Source organism: Oncorhynchus tshawytscha, linkage group LG11 (genome assembly GCF_018296145.1).
Source record: "Oncorhynchus tshawytscha isolate Ot180627B linkage group LG11, Otsh_v2.0, whole genome shotgun sequence".
NCBI classification, from domain to species: Eukaryota; Metazoa; Chordata; class Actinopteri; order Salmoniformes; family Salmonidae; genus Oncorhynchus; species Oncorhynchus tshawytscha.
Window position 1 is genome coordinate 52,794,128 of NC_056439.1, and position 12,330 is coordinate 52,806,457.

The window sequence follows — 12,330 nt, forward strand, 5'->3', positions numbered from 1 at the left end:
CCTGGTAGACAGCAAGATTTGTAACAATAGATGAGGGAATATTCAAAGTGACAGGGAAAGATGAATGTTGTGGATCTTGGATGAGTGTCTCGTGGAGAAGCAGGGTTCTGTTATACCGGGTTACGTCGGCCCTGTCGGAGAGCAGAGTCTCTTGATGGTTTTCCTCTCTGTCTACAGATGATCATCGCCAGTATGCAGGTTCCTACTCTAGATGAGATCAATAAGAAGGAGCAGGCCATCAAAGAGGCTTGTAACTACAAATTCAACGACAAAGACATCGAGGACGTAAGTATCTGTCCGTCTCAAATATCACCTTATTTCCCTATATTGTGCACTACTTTAGACCAGGGACCCTATTCCTTATGTAGGGCCCATAGACTTCTGGTCTAAAGTAGTGCACTATATAGGGAATAGGGCTTGGGTCTAAAGTAGTGCACTATATAGGGAATAGGGCTCTGGTCTAAAGTAGTGCACTATATAGGGAATAGGGCTCTGGTCAAAAGTAGTGCACTATATAGGGAATAGGGCTCTGGTCTAAAGTAGTGCACTTTATAGGGCTCTGGTCTAAAGTAGTGCACTTTATAGGGCTCTGGTCAAAAGTAGTGCACTTTATAGGGCTCTGGTCTAAAGTAGTGCACTTTATAGGGCTCTGGTCAAAAGTAGTGCACTATATAGGGAATAGGGCTCTGGTCAAAAGTAGTGCACTATATAGGGAATAGGGCTCTGGTCTAAAGTAGTGCACTTTATAGGGCTCTGGTCTAAAGTAGTGCACTTTATAGGGCTCTGGTCTAAAGTAGTGCACTTTATAGGGCTCTGGTCTAAAGTAGTGCACTTTATAGGGCTCTGGTCTAAAGTAGTGCACTTTATAGGGCTCTGGTCTAAAGTAGTGCACTTTATAGGGCTCTGGTCTAAAGTAGTGCACTTTATAGGGCTCTGGTCTAAAGTAGTGCACTTTATAGGGCTCTGGTCTAAAGTAGTGCACTTTATAGGGCTCTGGTCTAAAGTAGTGCACTTTATAGGGCTCTGGTCTAAAGTAGTGCACTTTATAGGGCTCTGGTCTAAAGTAGTGCACTTTATAGGGCTCTGGTCTAAAGTAGTGCACTTTATAGGGCTCTGGTCTAAAGTAGTGCACTTTATAGGGCTCTGATCTAAAGTAGTGCACTTTATAGGGCTCTGGTCTAAAGTAGTGCACTTTATAGGGCTCTGGTCTAAAGTAGTGCACTTTATAGGGCTCTGGTCTAAAGTAGTGCACTATATAGGGCCCTGGTCTAAAGTAGTGCACTATATAGGGCCCTGGTCTAAAGTAGTGCACTATATAGGGCCCTGGTCTAAAGTAGTGCACTATATAGGGAATAGGGCTCTGGTCTAAAGTAGTGCACTATATAGGGAATAGGGCCCTGGTCTAAAGTAGTGCATTATATAGGGGATAGGGCTCTGGTCTAAAGTAGTGCACTATATAGGGAATAGGGCCCTGGTCTAAAGTAGTGCACTATATAGGGAATAGGGCCCTGGTCTAAAGTAGTGCACTATATAGGGAATAGGGCCCTGGTCTAAAGTAGTGCACTATATAGGGGATAGGGTGCCATTGGGGATGTAATGTTGGTCTCATTTGTTCAGGCTCATTTCCCGGTCATACCTATTCTGTGCCGTATCAATGATGTTCATTACAGTGTTGAACTTTGACCTTGTTTGTTGATCCACAGATTGTTAAAGAGAAAGACAGATTCAGAAAGGCTCCGTCCAACTACGCCATGAAGAAAACATCACTACTCAAAGATAAGGTAGATAAATTAACATCTCCTGAGTACGGTGTGTGTGTGTGTGTGTGTGCGGTGTGTGTGCGGTGTGTGTGCGGTGTGTGTGTGTGTGTGTGCACTCTGTTGATTCCATAAGAGTTGTATTTTCTGATTCCATTTATTGTTCACGTGGTGTCCACCTTGAACCTGCAGGTCAGCATTTCATTACCATGTGTATCCTGTTGCAGGACAAATGAACTTGACTTGTGTCTTCCTCCAGGCCATGGCTGAGGAGAGTGGAGAAGGAGACCGAGCCAAAGAGATCCAGGACCAGCTGAATGAGTTGGAGGAGAGGGCCGAGCATCTGGACAGACAGAGGACCAAAAACATCTCTGCCATCAGGTAAACACAATAATCATATTCGATTTTTTTATTATAATGAACTTCACTTGTTTTAGCGTCTTTGATTTTAAAACTGTTCGTACAACAACCTGAGTAGAAGTGCATCGCTTGTACGTACATAGCAATGTTTGTATAGTACGATCCAATGAAACACGCATGAGGTAAACCTCACTTTTACAATGTTTTTTTTTTAAGTGAAGAAACATTGAATTAAATGTAAATGTCAAGATTCCTAGAGCTGGTCCGGCCAAACTGCGCAATCGGGGGAGAAGGGCCTTGATCAGGGAGGTGACCAAGAACCCGATGGTCACTCTGACAGAGCTCCTGGGTTCCTCTGTGGAGATGGGAGGACCTTCCAGAAGGACAACCTTTTCTGCAGCACTCCACCAATCAGGCCTTTATTGTAGAGTGGCCGAATGGAAGCCACTCCCCAGTAAAAGGCACATGACAGCCTGCTTGGAGTTTGTGCCAAAAGCCACCTAAAGACTCTCAGACCATGAGAAACAAGATTCTCTGGTCTGATGAAACCAAGATTGAACTCTTTGGCCTGAATGCCAAGCGTCACATCTGGAGGAAACCTGGCACCATCCCTACAGTGAAGCATGGTGGTGGCAGCATCATGCTGTGGGGATATTTTTCAGGGGCAGGGACTGAGAGACTAGTCAGGATTGAGGGAAAGATGAATGGAGCAAAGTGCAGAGAGATTCTTGAAGAAAACTTGCTCAGGACCTCAGACTGGGGCGAAGCTTCACTTTCCAACAAGAAACGACCCTAAGCACCCAGCAGTACAGCGACACTCCCCATCCAACCTAACAGAGCTTGAGAGGATCTGCAGAGAAGGAAGGGAGAAACTCCCCTGTTTACGGAAATGTGATATTTCAGTTTGAGATTTTTTTTATAAATTTGCCAGCATTTCTAAAAAATGTTTGTCATTATTGGGTATTGTGTGTAGAGTGATCAGTAATTATTTTAGAATAAGGCTGTAACGTAACAAAGTGGAGAAAGTCAATAGGTCTGAATATACTTTCACTGTATCTAAACCTCTCTGTCCATCTGTCTCCTCCAGCTACATCAACCAGAGGAATCGTAGCTGGAACATCGTGGAGTCTGAGAAGGCTCTAGTCGTAAGTATCCCAGCCTCCATCTGAACTAAATATCTGTCATCGCAGCGCAATTATGTTTTTAATCTGTTAAAGTTTTGGTTTTGTTATAAATATACTTATATACTGAACAAAAAATATAAACGCAACATGCAACAATTTCAAAGATTTTACTGAGTTACAGTTCATATGAGGAAATCAGTCAATTAAAATAAATAAATTAGGCCCTAATCTATGGATTTCACATGACTGGGAATACAGATGTCCATCTGTTGGTCACAGATACCTTAAACAAAAGTAGGGGTGTGGATCAGAACACCAGTCAGTATCTGGTGTGACCACTTACCTCATGCAGTGTGACACATCTCCTTCACACAGAGTTGATCAGGCTGTTGATTGTAGTCTGTGGAATGTTGTCCCGCTCCTCTTCAACGGCTGTGTGAGAAGTTCCTGGATATTGTCAGGAACTGGAATACGCTGTCATACACGTCGATCCAGAGCATCCCAAACATGCTCAGTGGGTGACATGTCCGGTGAGTATACAGGCCATGGAAAAACTGGGACATTTTCAGCTTCCAGGAATTGTGTACAGATCTTTGTGACATGGGGCAGTGCTTTATCATACTGAAACATGAGGTGATGGCGGTGGATGAATGGCACGACATCAGGATCTCATCACAGTATCTCTCTGCATTCAAATTGCCATCGATAAAATGCAATTGTGTTCGTTGTCCGTAGCTTATGCCTGTCCATACCATAACCCCACCACCACCATGGGGCACTCTGTATACAACGTTGCAATCAGCAAACCGCTCTCCCACACCATGCCATAAACACGGTCTGCTGTTGTGAGGCTGGTTGGACGTACTGCTCAATTCTCTAAAATGACGTTGGAGGCGGCTTAAGGTAGAGAAATGAACATTCAATGATCTGGCAACAGCTCTGGTGGACATTCCTGCAGTCAGCGTGCCACTGGCACGCTCCCTCAACTTGAAACATCTGTTGCATTGTGTTGTGTGATAAAACTGCACATTTTAGTGGCCTTTTGTCCCTAGCTACTATTTGATAGTTAATTAATTAATTAATGTTCTATTTTTCCTTTATATTCAGTTTATTTGAGTAAATACTTTCTTAACTGCATTGGGCTTGTCAGGAAGCATTTCACTGTAAGGTGAAATAACAAATAACAATACCTGTGTTGTATTCAGCGCATGTGACAAATAACATTTGATTTTGAAGTGCACCTGTGTAATGATCATGCTGTTTAATCAGCTTCTTGATAATGCCACACCTGTCAGGTGGAGGGATTGTCTTGACAAAGGAGAAATGCTCACTAACAGGGATGTAAACACATTTGTGCACAACATTTGAGAGAAATATTTGAGAGAAATAAGCTTTATGTGCAAATATGGAACATTTCTGGGATCTTTTTATTTCAGCTCATGGGACCAACACTTTACATGTTGAGTTTATATTTTTATTCAGTGTACTTCTATATTCTATTGCTTATTACGACTCATTGTTACGTTACATTTTTTATTATTATTATGACTATATTATATATACTATTTGTCTTTCAGGCTGAAGGACAGAATGCCAAGATGCAGATGGACCCGTTTACTAGACGGCAGTGCAAACCGACCATGGTGTCTAACGTAAGTCTGTCTTTCTCTCTACCATGTTGTCCTAACGTAAGTGTCTCGCTCTCTGTCTCTCGCTCTGTCTCTCGCTCTCTGTCTCTCGCTCTCTGTCTCTCGCTCTCTGTCTCTCGCTCTCTGTCTCTCGCTCTCTGTCTCTCGCTCTCTGTCTCTCGCTCGCTGTCTCTCGCTCGCTGTCTCTCGCTCGCTGTCTCTCGCTCGCTGTCTCTCGCTCTCTGTCTCTCTACCATGTTGTCTAACGTAAGTCTCTCTGTCTCTCGCTCTCTGTCTCTCGCTCTGTCTCTCGCTCTCTGTCTCTCTACCATCTTGTCTAACGTAAGTCTCTCTGTCTCTCGCTCTCTGTCTCTCGCTCTGTCTCTCTACCATGTTGTCTAACGTAAGTGTCTCTGTCTCTCGCTCTCTGTCTCTCTACCATGTTGTCTAACGTAAGTCTCTCTGTCTCTGTCTCGCTCTCTGTCTCTCGCTCTCTGTCTCTCTACCATGTTGTCTATAGTAAGTCTCTATGCAGGGTGCCATGTTGTCTATAGTAAGTCTCTATGCAGGGTGCTATGTTGTCTATAGTAAGTCTCTATGCAGGGTGCCATGTTGTCCTAACGTAAGTCTCTATGCAGGGTGCCATGTTGTCTATAGTAAGTCTCTATGCAGGGTGCCATGTTGTCCTAACGTAAGTCTCTATGCAGGGTGCCATGTTGTCTATAGTAAGTCTCTATGCAGGGTGCCATGTTGTCTAACGTAAGTCTCTATGCAGGGTGCCATGTTGTCCTAAAGTAAGTCTCTATGCAGGGTGCCATGTTGTCTATAGTAAGTCTCTATGTAGGGTGCCATGTTGTCTAACGTAAGTCTCTATGCAGGGTGCCATGTTGTCTAACGTAAGTCTCTATGCAGGGTGCCATGTTGTCTAACGTAAGTCTCTATGCAGGGTGCCATGTTGTCTAACGTAAGTCTCTATGTAGGGTGCCATGTTGTCTATAGTAAGTCTCTATGTAGGGTGCCATGTTGTCTATAGTAAGTCTCTATGTAGGGTGCCATGTTGTCTAACGTAAGTCTCTATGCAGGGTGCCATGTTGTCTAACGTAAGTCTCTATGTAGGGTGCCATGTTGTCCTAACGTAAGTCTCTATGCAGGGTGCCATGTTGTCTATAGTAAGTCTCTATGTAGGGTGCCATGTTGTCTAACGTAAGTCTCTATGCAGGGTGCCATGTTGTCTATAGTAAGTCTCTATGTAGGGTGCCATGTTGTCTATAGTAAGTCTCTATGCAGGGTGCCATGTTGTCTATAGTAAGTCTCTATGTAGGGTGCCATGTTGTCTAACGTAAGTCTCTATGCAGGGTGCCATGTTGTCTAACGTAAGTCTCTATGCAGGGTGCCATGTTGTCTATAGTAAGTCTCTATGCAGGGTGCCATGTTGTCTATAGTAAGTCTCTATGCAGGGTGCCATGTTGTCCTAATGTAAGTCTCTATGCAGGGTGCCATGTTGTCCTAATGTAAGTCTCTATGCAGGGTGCCATGTTGTCTAACGTAAGTCTCTATGCAGGGTGCCATGTTGTCTATAGTAAGTCTCTATGCAGGGTGCCATGTTGTCTAACGTAAGTCTCTATGCAGGGTGCCATGTTGTCCTAATGTAAGTCTCTATGCAGGGTGCCATGTTGTCTATAGTAAGTCTCTATGCAGGGTGCCATGTTGTCTAACGTAAGTCTCTATGTAGGGTGCCATGTTGTCCTAACGTAAGTCTCTATGCAGGGTGCCATGTTGTCTAACGTAAGTCTCTATGCAGGGTGCCATGTTGTCTATAGTAAGTCTCTATGCAGGGTGCCATGTTGTCTATAGTAAGTCTCTATGTAGGGTGCCATGTTGTCTAACGTAAGTCTCTATGCAGGGTGCCATGTTGTCTATAGTAAGTCTCTATGTAGGGTGCCATGTTGTTCTAACGTAAGTCTCTATGCAGGGTGCCATGTTGTCCTAACGTAAGTCTCTATGCAGGGTGCCATGTTGTCTAACGTAAGTCTCTATGCAGGGTGCCATGTTGTCCTAACGTAAGTCTCTATGCAGGGTGCCATGTTGTCTATAGTAAGTCTCTATGCAGGGTGCCATGTTGTCTATAGTAAGTCTCTATGTAGGGTGCCATGTTGTCTATAGTAAGTCTCTATGCAGGGTGCCATGTTGTCTATAGTAAGTCTCTATGCAGGGTGCCATGTTGTCTATAGTAAGTCTCTATGCAGGGTGCCATGTTGTTCTAACGTAAGTCTCTATGCAGGGTGCCATGTTGTCCTAACGTAAGTCTCTATGCAGGGTGCCATGTTGTCTATAGTAAGTCTCTATGCAGGGTGCCATGTTGTCCTAACGTAAGTCTCTATGCAGGGTGCCATGTTGTCTATAGTAAGTCTCTATGCAGGGTGCCATGTTGTCTATAGTAAGTCTCTATGCAGGGTGCCATGTTGTCTATAGTAAGTCTCTATGCAGGGTGCCATGTTGTCTATAGTAAGTCTCTATGCAGGGTGCCATGTTGTCTATAGTAAGTCTCTATGCAGGGTGCCATGTTGTCTATAGTAAGTCTCTATGCAGGGTGCCATGTTGTCCTAACGTAAGTCTCTATGCAGGGTGCCATGTTGTCCTAACGTAAGTCTCTATGCAGGGTGCCATGTTGTCTAACGTAAGTCTCTATGCAGGGTGCCATGTTGTTCTAACGTAAGTCTCTATGCAGGGTGCCATGTTGTCTAACGTAAGTCTCTATGCAGGGTGCCATGTTGTCTAACGTAAGTCTCTATGCAGGGTGCCATGTTGTCTATAGTAAGTCTCTATGCAGGGTGCCATGTTGTCTAACGTAAGTCTCTATGCAGGGTGCCATGTTGTCTATAGTAAGTCTCTATGCAGGGTGCCATGTTGTCTATAGTAAGTCTCTATGCAGGGTGCCATGTTGTCTATAGTAAGTCTCTATGCAGGGTGCCATGTTGTTCTAACGTAAGTCTCTATGCAGGGTGCCATGTTGTCTATAGTAAGTCTCTATGCAGGGTGCCATTTGCCATGTTGTATAATATTATAATATTCAGATTAACTTGTCTGTTTGTGTTTTGGCAGGCCAGAGACCCTTCAGTCCATGCAGCTATCCTCCAACACCTCAATGAGAAGTACGGAGAAGGGTCAGGCAAAGAGATGGACTTGGAGTTTGAGATGGGCAGGGGAGCAGGACAGGCTGCTCTGAAAGTCATCGACCCTACTAAGAACACCAGCGACCTATCAGAGGACCTCTTTAAAGTCCACGACTTTGACGTCAAGATAGACCTACAGGTTCCCAACGCAGGTGAAGTTCATATGTAACGAGCATAAAGTGGTGGGTTCACGGGTCGAACCCCCATCTCCAGGGGGGTGTGGGGGTCGGTAGTGGTGCTGCTAAACCATATATAAGTATATGGTCTACTACAAAGCAGCATCAGTGCATTAGGAATGTAAAAATTAATTGATACGCATCAGTCCCCAAGGTCACAGTGTCTTCCGTCATTGTTAAATAGAAGAAGTTTGGAACCACCAAGACTCTTCCAAGAGCTGGCCGCCCAGCCATCTGGCCAAACTGAGCAATCGGGGGAGAAGGGCCTTGAACCCAATGGTTGAAGGCCAAGAACCCAATGGTCACTCTGACAGTGCTCCAGTGTCTGGAAGGAGATGGTAGAACCTTCCAGAAGGACAACCATCTCTGCAGCTCTCCACCAATCAGACCTTCATGGTAGATTGGCCAGACGTGCCTTTTACTGAGAAGTGGCCTTCATGACAGCCTGCTTGGAATTTGCCAAAAAGCACCTAAAGAACTCTCAGACCACGAGAAACAAGATTCTCTGATCTGATGAAACCAAGATTGAACTCTTTGGCCTGAATGCCAAGTGTCACGTCTGGAGGAAACCTGGCAGCATCCCTACAGTGAAGCATGGTGGTGGCAGCATCATGCTGTGGGGATGTTTTTCAGCGGCAAGGACTGGGAGACTAGTCAGGATTGAAGGAAAGATGAAAGTGCAGAGAGATCCTTGATGAAAGCTTGCTCAGTACCTCAGACTGGGGCGAAGGTTCACTTTCCAACAGGACAACGACACAAAGCACACAGCCAAGACAACTTCAGGATAAGGCTCAATGTCCTTGAGTGGCCCAGCCAGAGCCCAGACTTGAGCCCAATTAAACATCTCTGGAGAGGCCTGAAAATAGTTGTGCAGCGACACTCCCCATCCAACCTGACAGAGCTTGAGAGGATCTGCAGAGAAGGAAGGGAGAAACTCCCCAAATACAGGTGTGCCAAGCTTGTAGCGTCAAACCAAAGAAGACTCAAGGCTGTAATCGCTGCCAAAGGTGCTTCAACAAAGTACTGAGTAAAGGGTCTGAATACTTATGTAAATAAGGTATTTCTGTTTTTAATTTTTAATAAATGTGCATACATTTCTAAACCTGTTCACTTTGTTATTATGATGTATTGTGACGTCACAATGGGGTATTGTGTTTAGATTGATTAGGGAATCCTGGAGTCGCCTCTTCACTGTTGAAGTTGAGACGGGTGTTTTAGTGGTACTATTTAATGAAGCTGCCAGTTGAGGACTTGTGAGGCATCTGTCTTTTCTAATGTACTTGCTCAGTTGTGCACCGGGGCCTCCCCACTTCTCTTTCTATTCTGGTTAGTGCCAGTTTGTGCTGTTCTGTGAAGGGAGTGGTACACAGCTTTGTACGTGATCTTCAGATTCTTTGCAATTTCTCACATGAAATAGCCTTCATTTCTCAGAACAAGAATAGACTGACGAGTTTCAGAAGAAAGTACTTTGTGTCTGGCCATTTTGAGCTTGTAATCGAACCCACAAATGCTGATGCTCCAGATACTCAACAAGTCTAAGAAGGACAGTTTTATTGCTTCTTTAATTAGCACAACAGTTTTCAGCTGTACTAACGTAATTGCAAAAGGGTTTTCTAATGATCAATTAGCCTTTTAAAATGATAAACTTGAATTAGCTGACACAACGTGCCATTGGAACACAGGAGTGATGGTTGCTGATAATGGGCCTCTGTACGTCTATGTAGATATTCCATAAAAAATCAGCCGTTTCCAGCTACAATAGTAATTTACAACATTAACAGTGTCTACACTGTATTTCTGATCAATTTGATGTTATTTTAATGGACCAAAAATGTGCTTTTTTTTTCTCTCCAAAAACAAGTAAATTTCTAAATGACCCCAAACTTTTGAACGGTATATAGTGTATATATTTAATGTCATTTAGCTCTTATCCAGAGAGACATGAGTGAGTACATTTTCATACTTTTTTTTTTTTAATATACTGGTCCCCCCCGTGGGAATCGAACCCACAACCCTGCCGATGAAAGCACTATTTTCTACCAACTCAGTTGTGACTTGTTAAGTATCATTTTTACTCCTGAACCATAAGAGGTTGAATACTTCTTGACTCCTTGACATTTCAGTGTTTTTTTTTTTTCTTGTTTTTTTAAATTATTTTTTTTAAATGAAAATTTAATTCCACTTTGGCATTATGGGGTATTGTGTGCATATCAGTGACCACAGCTCAGACACATAGCTCAGAGAGGCTCTGCTCATGACCATCAGCAGCAGATTTGAATGGAAATTAGAAAATGTGTTTGTGCAACAAATGTTAGTGCATCTTATCGAACGTTTGTGGGCAGAACTGAAAAAGCGTGTGCGAGCAAGGAGGCCTACAAACCTGACTCAGTTACACCAGCTCTGTCAGGAGGAATGGCACAAAATTCACCCAACTTATTGTGGGAAGCTTGTGGAAGGCTACCCGAAACGTTTGACCCAAATTAAACAATTTAAAGGCAATGCTACCAAATACTAATTGAGTGTATGTAAACTTCTGACCCACTGGGAATGTGATGAAAGAAATAAAAGCTGAAATAAATCATTATTCTGACATTTCACATTGTTAAACTAAAGTGGTGATCCTAACTGACCTAAGACAGGGAAGTTTTACTAGGATTAAATGTCAAGAATTGTGAAAACTGAGTTTAAATGTCTTTGGCTAAGGTGTACAGACGTTGCCAAAAGTTTTAAATGACACAAATATTAACAAAGTCCTCAGTTTGTATGATGGCAATTTGCATGTACTCCGGAATGCTATGAAGAGTGATCAGATGAATTGCAAAGTCCCTCTTTGCCATGGAAATGAACTGAATCCCCCAAAAAACATTTCCACTGCATTTCAGCCCTGCCACAAAAGGACTGCTGACATCATATCAGTGATTCTCTTGTTAACACAGCTAAGTGTTGACGAGGACAAGGCTAGAGATCACTCTGTCATGCTGATTGAGTTTGAATAACAGACTGGAAGCTTCAAAAGGAGGGTGGTGCTTGGAATCATTGTTCTTCCTCTGTCAACCATGGTTACCTGGAAGGAAACACGTGCCGTCATCATTGCTTTGCACAAAAAGGGCTTCACAGGCATGGATGCCAGTAGAATTGCACCTAAATCAACCATTTATCGGATCATCAAGAACTTCAAGGAGAGCGGTTCAATTGTTGTGCATAAGGGTTCAGGGCGCCCAAGAAAGTCCAGCAAGCGCCAGGACCGTCTCCTAAAGTTGATTCAGCTGCGGAATCGGGGCACCACCAGTACAGAGCTTGCTCAGGAATGGCAGCAGGCAGGTGTGAGTGCATCTGCACACACAGTGAGGCGAAGACTTTTGGAGAATTGCCTGGTGTCAAGAAGGGCAGCAAAGAAGCCACTTCTCTCCAGGAAAAACATCAGGGACAGACTGATATTCTGCAAAAGGTACAGGGATTGGACGGCTGAGGACTGGGGTAAAGTAATTTTCTCTGAATCCCCTTTCCGATTGTTTGGGGCATCCGGAAAAAAGCTTGTCCGGAGAAGACGAGGTGAGCGCTACCATCAGTCCTGTGTCATGCCAACAGTAAAGCATCCTGAGACCATTCATGTGTGGGGTTGCTTCTCAGCGAAGGGAGTGGGCTCACTCACAATTTTGCGAAAGAACACAGCCATGAATAAAGAATGGTACCAACACATCCTCCGAGAGCAACTTCTCCCAACCATCCAGGAACAGTTTGGTGACGAACAATGCCTTTTCCAGCATGATGGAGCACCTTGCCATAAGGCAAAAGTGATATCTAAGTGGCTCGGGGAACAAAACATCAACATTTTAGGTCCATGGCCAGGAAACCCCCCAGACCTTAATCCCATTGTGAACTTGTAGTCAATCCTCAAGAGGTAGGTGGGCAAACAAAAAAAAACACATTCTGACAAAGCATTGATTATGCAGGAATGGGCTGCCATCAGTCAGGATGTGGCCCAGAAGTTAATTGACACTTATGAAATGCTTGTAATTATACTTCAGTATCCATAGTAACATCTGACAAAAATATCTAAAGACACTGAAGCAGCAAACTTTGTGGATATTAATATTTTTGTCATTCTCAAC

At 43.8% G+C, this 12,330-nt stretch overlaps 1 protein-coding gene across 1 annotated transcript in view; it reads left to right on the forward strand.

The window, feature by feature from the left end:
* LOC112262246 (RNA polymerase-associated protein RTF1 homolog) overlaps positions 1 to 12,330 on the forward strand; it is a 28,614-nt gene that overhangs the window by 15,275 nt on the left and 1,009 nt on the right. The window contains exons 11-16 of the mRNA XM_042330330.1: positions 178 to 285; positions 1,704 to 1,781; positions 2,017 to 2,138; positions 3,205 to 3,262; positions 4,819 to 4,893; positions 7,972 to 8,194. Of these exons, the coding sequence (XP_042186264.1) occupies positions 178 to 285; positions 1,704 to 1,781; positions 2,017 to 2,138; positions 3,205 to 3,262; positions 4,819 to 4,893; positions 7,972 to 8,194 (664 nt within the window). The remainder of the gene's footprint in view (positions 1 to 177; positions 286 to 1,703; positions 1,782 to 2,016; positions 2,139 to 3,204; positions 3,263 to 4,818; positions 4,894 to 7,971; positions 8,195 to 12,330) is intronic.